The following is an 8,967-nucleotide window of genomic DNA, read 5'->3' on the forward strand; positions in this document are numbered from 1 at the left end:
AGTTAGTAGAGCAAAAAAACCTAAGTGACTGACAGAATTAACTGTTAGAAACTAATTAAGTAATTAATTTCAGTTTGAAACTAAAGTGTCTGATCTAAATTTTTTTGGAACCAAAAAAAACTCTAATAATAATAATAATAACATAAACATAGTTGCTCTCTTCTATGTCTCATTTGAATTTAGAAAATGTATTTGACTCCAATCCATCTTCCGTTCTCCTAAATATTCTCTAAAAGTAAAGTTTAGCTTTAATATTTTCGATTAGGAAATAAACCAGTTTTTTGGATGGAATTATTAGAATAAGATGTATTGTATTTGAACGAAAACACTTTTAGGTTAATTCAAATTGAATTATTTTATAAGATATTGATAATAAAATGATGAGGGTATGGTGGGGACCGTTGACAGAAGAGAATGGAAGTGAGAGGTTTTGGAAGAGAGCATAGGCGCACATTGATGATCAACACGGTTGCACACAGCTGACTCCAACGAATTCATATGTATACTGTGGGGGCACCCAGCTCACCCTCTTTTGTTTTTCTTTATTTTTCTTCTTTTTTTCATTTACAAACTTTTTATTTTTTTATTTTATTGGATACCATCTCCACCTTCCATCTATATATCTAACATATAAAATAAAACATGTGATTTAGGGTATCTTGAGTTTACTTTTCAAGTATTATTGTGTCATTTATTAGTTCTATCCAATTGTTATTAATAATTCTTTTTATGCATTATTACCTTGTTTGTTACATATAAGTGTTTTTTTTTTTTTTTTTTTTTTTTTCAAAATGATACGAAAGCTATGAGAGAATTGACAGAATTATATGGCGATTTAATTACACTGATTAGTTAAACAATCTAATCAACTATGATCTACATTGGTAGCAACTTGAAGATGCTCATTGGTAGGATAATTCATTAATACACCCAATATTTCGTTTATTTTTTTTAATTTACTTAGTTAAAAAATTTAACCACCAATAGTAAAGTATTTATACACGACAAAATCAGATATAATTTGCCAATAAAATAGCACCAAATCACTTACAAAAGATACACAAGAAAATAATTAGCCTCAAACAAAAACAAAAACAAAAACAAAGACACTACCCTAACCAACCACAACAAGGCAAAATCTAACCAGGTCTATGGCATTGGCCTAAAAAAAAGGTCGAATTTTTGTTATTAACTAAAAAATAAAGACAAGACTCCATAATTTTGACGCTAAAAAAGACTATGATGAAATTGTTTAAGCTAAGCCTTTTCTCCTCCAAATATGCATCAAATTGTTCCAAGCTTCATTCCCTAACAATTCTGATTCCTAAATTTGTGTCGCTCTTCTTTCTTCTAGATCTAGTACTTAATCTAGTTTCTCTCATAGTATTCCTTCCATCCAAATTATGCTTGATATAGTCTACAATAATCTCGTCGTCACTATAAGTCTGGCCAAGTTGTAATTCTATTCTTCATGTTTTGGTTGTTTTATTTCTGGATTCGTCCTCTTTATTTTTATTGGGTACCCCTTACTTTATATTTGACTTACTTCTCTTTTTTATTAATTTTCTTATTCTCTGTTTCACTATTTTCACTTCTTTTAAATTTTTACTTTTTTTGTTAAACTATTTTTTATTAGACTCATTTTCTTTTCCAGCTCTCTTTTTTTTTTTTTATTTGTTCTCACTTTTTTATTTTTAGAACTAACTAATTGACTTTTTTTTTTCTCCTTTACTTCTCTCTTCCTAATAGCTCTCTTTTTCATCCGCGTTGGAGTTTTCTCTCCTTGATTGGATTAAGTTAAATTTTGTTGATAATATCTTTAAAACTAAATGGAAATACAGGATTAGAAACAATTCAGTCTCATTTTATCAAGGCCCTAATCACTATTCATTTCTTCGGTTCATTGTAGATTTTTCGAATGGGTCATATTGACAGTCTAATTGAATTTTCTAATGACTTCTTTTATCATCTATGATACATTTTGTTGAGCCTAATTCTTCTATGTAATGAGAATTTTTCATATGGTATGCATACCAGGATGCACTACTAATAACTGTTCTTCTAAATGAAATTTTTTAAGAGGTTTTTTTACCCAAGCATGTTCTATATATGCGAAGCAAACGTTGTTAAGTCTCGGTGAATTTTTACTTTCTTGTTTTAAATTTTGTATTTTGTATATATTTTTATATAATCATTTTCTTTTGGAGGTGTTGTAACTCCTCTTCTGCTCATCCAAAAAAAAAAAAAAAAAAAAATCCTCTTCCATTTGTTTCAATGTTGAGCCATTATTGAATCATAAAAACAAATAATATAAATCACAGGAGGTTATATACAATATATAAATGAGCTAAACTAAAATGTTTTAAAAGGTCACATAATTTATTGTTTTAATTTCTATCATAAATATAAAAATCAATAATCTAAATATGACCATCTCTTTATTTTAAAAATTTAAATCATTAAATAAAAATACATAAATAATTATAAACTTAATACTATAAATTACTCTTGTAACTTCAATCACACCATCTTTTTTCTGATCTTTTTATTTGTCTTATATTATTTTTGTTATTTTTAGAGTTCATCAAGAATCGAATTTTAAATCTTTCAAGAATATAGAACTCTGATACTATGTCATGAAATCACTGATCCAAAAACTTAAATTGATAAATAAAAGTAACATAAATCGTTATATTTCTAACAAATAACTAGTAAAATATAATTAGGAATCTACTAACTATTAACTATTAAGTGTGTGTGATTAATTAGGTGGAAATAGCATGCCGACCAAACCATGACCTGTGAATGTGATGATCACGTAAAACGGAGGTGAAAGACAACAAAATTAAAGGGGAGATGATGTTGAAGATGATGATTGTAATTCAAGACTGATAGGCGCTAAAGTGCAAGAAAGAAAGTTAGGCCTATGAAACCCTACGAGATTAGATATTAGATTGGGTGTAATGACTATAGCAACTACTATAATTAAAAGCTTGACATGATTAGGGGAATCTCAACACAGTACTTTGCAGGGTGGAAAATTTTTAGGCTTTAATCTCTTCCTTTGATTCGTGCCCATCTCTTACATCTCCAACCTCTACCTAAAACTCCCTTTTAATAATGTTACTTTCTACCATGGTACTTGTTGCAAAATAATTCAATATTATTATGAGTTTTAACTTTTACGGTTTTAATTTAATTTCACCAGAAATGGTAAGTATTTATATGAGTTGATTTTAATAAAAAGAAAAAAAAAACTTTTTGATCAAGTGATGAGTCTTGGCTAGTCATCCTCGTAGACGCAAGAAATGAACCGAAAAATAAATAACGCATCACCTTAAACAGTGAGATATTAATATTAGTATTATTAAAAAAATTATATATTATATAAAAGAAAAAGACAATATAGATATATGTCGCATCAAAGGAAAGGATGAAGAGAGCGTGAAAAGGAGGGTAAGGGGAAGGAAGAGCCCCAGCCGAAAACGCAAACAGAGATTGGAAACGTAGCAAAATCTGCTTTTTTGACTTAACATTGATTCAGCCGTGTTCGGTAGTAATAATCATAATCATCACCATAATTAACAACATTATCGCAACAGTTATGTAAACACTCTCTCTCTCTCTCTCTCTCTCTCTTAATCTTTATTTTTAATATTTACGGTTAATCAGGTATTCTTTTACCTAGCAAAGGCAAGCCATAAAAAAAATGTAGAAATACAGATATTATGTTTTAAGGTTTTTTATATTTACATATTTAATTATGTATCATGATATTAATAAAAGTAATTTAATTAAGTTGATTATTTATTATCGCAAGAGTTATAAAGCATCTAATTGACTAGGAGTTAAGGATATTTCAATTAAAGTATGAAAGTGTTTATTATTAGAAATATTCAGAATTATATTTAATTATGTTAATTTTTTTAACTCAGCGTCTTATTAAATTAATTAGAGAGAAGTGAAAAGAAAAGAAAAGATTCAGAAAAAAAAATGGTATATTTGACATATTTTTGGGATGTGTATGCATATAAAAAGTTTTCAAGTAAGTTTTATTTTAGTCTCTTAAGTTTGGATTAAAAATAAAAATGATCCTTAAATTACTTTGTTACCCAAAATTGTGGCTAATGTTACTAAAATAGCCCCAAAATTTGTACATGATATATACTTTTATAAAAGTTTACATAATTTCTTTTATAATAAACTTGATGATATTATAACCATAGCAATTCAAGATATATTGTATATATTCAATACTATTATTTTTATTTTTATTGTTGAAAAAACTATTTAACAAAGAAAAAGGATAAGGACAAAAATAAAAGATAACATAGTTTTGTAAAAAGAATAATTTTTCATGTTTAATGAGATTGAAAATTTTAAAATTTTAATAAAATAATTAGATGTAATTTTTTATCTATTAACAGTATAAAATTTTTTATACCTTTAATAATGTATTGTTACATTAATAAGAGAATTAATTTACTTAAAAATAATAAATTAAAAAAACTGTATTAGCAAATAAACTTAGAAGTTAGAAAGAAGAGTTGTTATGAAAATGGAAAAATTAGTTTACACAAATAACAATGATGATTATAGTTAAAAATTGACCAGTCAAAAGTCACATCTAAGGAGGGTTAAGGGTAAAATCTAGGACGTTATTTTTCATGATTGACCAACAAACCAACCAAACCGACCTCATTAACACCCGCGTCGCAGAGGATCCCTCCCCCACAAATATGCACGAGAAATTGACCAGCCGATGATTTAGAATAAGAATCCAACGGCGCAGAGACGTGGGGGTAACGTAAACGGACGAGTCTCTTTCTCTCTCTCTTTTCCTTTTTAATTTTTTTGGTTCTCCGAGTCAGCGAGATAAACCCAAAAAAAATAAAGAAAATAAACCTTTCACTAGTCAACACGTGTCACCACCTGCGTTTACCGGTAACCGGTCACCGGGCGAACCTTTTGCGGGCCCCACCACCACCACTACACCACCAGCTCCACCTCCGTCAAATTTCGCACAACCCCAAGAACAAAGTTATCGATTTAATTGAATAATTAAGGTAATTGGTTTTATTTTTAATATAATTATTAGTTATATATTATATAAATTAAGATTATGATTTAGGAGAGAGATAAGGGGGTCCTTTTTTTGTTCTGAGATTTTGCTCCCAAAAACCAAAAACCTTGTTTTGCATTCATCTGATTTGCAGAGACTATAGCAACAAGGGACCAACCAAAAACCAAGAACAACAACTTCCTCTTAAGAACTGTGTAGAGAGAGAAAGTGGCTCTTTTTCTCTTTCTCTCTCTTTGTTTTGTGTTTGTCTGTGGAGAGTACATGCAAAACAGTGAACTTTGAGATTTAGATAGAGAAACAAGGGAGTTTGAAGGTTCTAGTTTCAATTTGCAAAAGCTGCCCAACAAGTACTATTGTTGTTTTTTCTGTTTTGCTTCTTATCCACCTTCTAAGACTTGTAAGTCCTCTTTCTGTTTCTCTCTCTATATCTGTTTCTCTCTCTCTCTTTCTCTCTTTTTCTGTCTCTGTGTTTTTTTCAGCTTCCTTTTGAATGAGCTTGTTAGCATGCTTTGTTATGTAGTTGAAGGCTTTGGTCTTTTGGATTCGTGGAGATCTAATTAATTTTGTGTGTTTTTGTTGCTTCATTTGGCGGATAATGATAATGATTAATGGGTTTTTGTTCAAAGTTAAAATTTTGTTTGGCTGCTTCTTCTGTTTTAGAATGCTGGATTCATTTCTTGTGTCACATTTGGATTCTCTGAACTTGGTTTCGTTCAATTGAAGTTCTACTTGTTTGAGTTGTTTTTGGTAACTGGGATCTCTGTGTGTGTGTAAATTTGGTTCTACACGAGGCAATCTTTTTTTCTCTCTATCCCTCTGTTCTCTTGCGAGAACTTTTTCTTTGCAAACGGGAATTGAAAAATGTGATTTTGAATGGATTCCGATCTGAAATCATGCTACTTGTCCCGTTGGCGTTTCTGGGCATTTATGTTTGAAGAAGGGATTAGGAACTTCTGAATTGAATTTCAATTCGATTTGGATTTGATTGATTATGTTTGAACAGGCTCTTGATTTTGTGGAAGAAGAAGAAAGACATCTGATAGAAGGGTTGAGATTGAGTGCTTGTTGGTTGGTGGTGGTGTTGTTGCAGAGACATGTTGGACGGCCGTTCCTGTGTGGTTCCGAGGTTGTTTCCCAGCTCCTACCAGGCAGAAAACAAGTGGCCTTTCATGACATATCTGCCTGACTTGGACATCAAGAACGGCAAGCGCCCTTTGGAAAATGATGTCAATGATGAACCCAATCCCAGGAAGGTTAATAGCAAGAGATTGGGTTCTCGCCACCTCCGAGGTGAAGCCAATCGAGTTTTGTTCCAACAGCAGCCTTATCAGATTGAGGATTCTGTTGTTCCAAAAATTGATGAGGACGTTGATGATGGTGTTGATAGTGATGATGATGACTCTACCATGCAGGATCACAGGAATGATTTTGTGCTGCTGAGTGGTCTCCAAATAGATGAAGATGCTCTAGCTCATTCTCCTGAGCTGTTAGCTGAACATGACAAGTATCAAGCCAGGGATTCATTGGAGTCCGGTTTCCATCAATCTGATAAGCAGCAGGAGAATCAATCCAAGCATTTTTCTGATTCTGGAGTTCAGCAATCTGACGAGATGCAGCTGCTTGCTGCAAATTTGTCGAATTCCAGTGACCAGCCATCTGATCAGCAGCAAGAGAATCATTCCGGTGATTCATCGGATTCTGGTTCCCTTCTGCCTCGAATGAATAGAGACAGCTCGATTGCCTGTCTCAGCCGCTGTTCGAGGTCCGATTATGGTTCTCTTGCATCACTGAACTCGAGCTTTCGCAACATTATCCGAAGTGGTGAGCTATACAAGTGGAGGAGACTGAATGGAATCATAGAACACTGGGTTTACTTTTCCTGTGCCCTCCTTGAATGGGAGGCCTATGATCCCATTCGCGAAAGGTGGATGCATTTGCCTAGGATGGCTTCTAACGAATGCTTCATGTGTTCAGACAAGGAGTCCTTGGCTGTTGGTACTGAACTACTTGTGTTTGGGAGGGAGCTGAGATCCCATGTCATTTACAGATACAGTCTTTTGACGAATTCATGGTCTTCGGGAATGCGGATGAATGCTCCAAGATGCTTGTTTGGATCTGCTAGCCTTGGAGAGATTGCAATTTTGGCCGGTGGGTGTGATTCCGAGGGACGTATTCTGGACTCTGCTGAACTGTATAATTCCGAGAATCAACAATGGGAAATGCTCCCACCCATGAAAAAGCCTAGGAAGATGTGCTCTGGAGTATTCATGGATGGAAAGTTCTATGTGATCGGTGGAATTGGTGGAAGCGAGTCTAAGCTTCTTACCTGTGGTGAGGAGTACAATCTACAGACTAGGACATGGACAGAAATTCCTAGCATGTCCCCAGGACGCAATGCTAGGGGGGCCGAGATGCCTGCAACAGCCGAGGCGCCACCTCTGGTTGCTGTTGTAAATAATGAATTATATGCTGCTGATTATGCTGACATGGAGGTTAAGAAGTACGATAAAGAGAGAAAAGTGTGGAATACCATTGGGAGACTTCCGGAGCGAGCAGTGTCAATGAATGGCTGGGGTCTTGCATTCAGGGCATGCGGAAATCGGCTAATCGTGATAGGTGGACCTCGGACACAAGGTGGGGGTTTTATTGAACTCAACTCGTGGGTGCCGAGCGAAGGACCTCCCCAATGGAACCTACTGGCCAGGAAACGGTCTGGTAACTTTGTCTATAACTGTGCCGTGATGGGATGTTGAAGAATTGAAATTATTAACACATTTTGATGGCTTCAAAATCCAATGGCTTGCACAACATTTATTCATCCATTGACCCAGAATTCTTGCTAATTGATACCTTTCCCCCTTCTTTTTCTGTCATATTTTCGATTCGAAGGTGGGGGAAGCATGGGGAAGAGATTCTGATATTACTCTCAAGATTAACTGAAAAGCATCCCGGGAAGGAGCTCTTTCAGTGTTTCAATTTTTATGTTTCAAATTTCAATTACTATTTTGTTCCATTCCATTGAAATTGGTATCTTCCCCCCATTTCAATTTACATGAAAATTTTCGAAGCTTTTGGTGTCATGTAGCACAGGAATAGGTTAAAATAATTGGAAGTAGCAACACAGATGTAGCTTATTTTGTGTTGTTTTGCTTAAGTTTTTTAAGGAAACACCACTTCATATTTGATTTCCAATCATCATAAATTTTCTTAGCTTCAAGGATGGAATAATTTCCCACAGCTCTTTTTATTCATTTTTTATTATTTGATTAATTTCTCTGCTCCACAAAGTAGCATATATTCTTTCCCTTCATTTTTTGACACATAATTGGATTGGATTCATTGCTTGTTCTGAATCTAACATGCGACCATGATTATATTTTCCTTTCTCTTGTTTGTCAATGATTGAATTATTATTGATTAAGGAACAAGACTACATAGATACCAAAGCTGAAAATTAGGAAATTCTCTTTTTTAGTTTTAAACTGTTCAAACTTAGTGTAACAAGTTCGTTCTCTCCGTTGATAAAGTAGTTAGTAATTGATCGTTATTGCTTAAGGTTATTTATTATTATTATTATTATTATTATTATTATTATTATTATTATTATTATTATTATTGCTTTTCAAATTCTTACTATTGTTTTGGAGTGTGCAATACTCAAAGCATGCTTATGAATTAAAGGCTAGAAACTATTATGGAAAGTTGTACAGTAAGATTCAACACATATTAGGCAAAATTTCCTCATTGTTGATTGTGTTTTATAAATGCAGATTAGGTTGAAATTGAAATATGATCAGATCTAATTAGTAGTCCTAATCTCATTTAATATATAGTTATTGGATCTTTCTCATTGTTAGTATGTGATAAATGGTCCAGACTCTAGT

At 33.0% G+C, this 8,967-nt stretch overlaps 1 protein-coding gene across 1 annotated transcript; it reads left to right on the plus strand.

Annotated features, from left to right (window-relative positions):
• Positions 1-5,021: 5,021 nt before the first annotated feature.
• Positions 5,022-8,320, plus strand: LOC107631889 (F-box/kelch-repeat protein SKIP11). The gene is made up of 2 exons (XM_016335469.3): positions 5,022-5,480; positions 6,087-8,320. Exon 2 carries the CDS (start codon positions 6,178-6,180, stop codon positions 7,834-7,836), a length of 1,659 nt encoding a protein of 552 aa, XP_016190955.1. The 5' UTR covers positions 5,022-5,480; positions 6,087-6,177; the 3' UTR covers positions 7,837-8,320.
• Positions 8,321-8,967: the final 647 nt, after the last annotated feature.

The sequence above is a fragment of the Arachis ipaensis genome, chromosome B3, assembly GCF_059453495.1.
Source record: "Arachis ipaensis isolate K30076 ecotype BB chromosome B3, ASM5945349v1, whole genome shotgun sequence".
Lineage (NCBI taxonomy): Eukaryota > Viridiplantae > Streptophyta > Magnoliopsida > Fabales > Fabaceae > Arachis > Arachis ipaensis.

Bases quoted from the DNA above. Each gene is read 5' to 3' on its own strand.
- LOC107631889 (XM_016335469.3), top strand. From the start codon at position 6,178: ATGTTGGACGGCCGTTCCTGTGTGGTTCCGAGGTTGTTTCCCAGCTCC.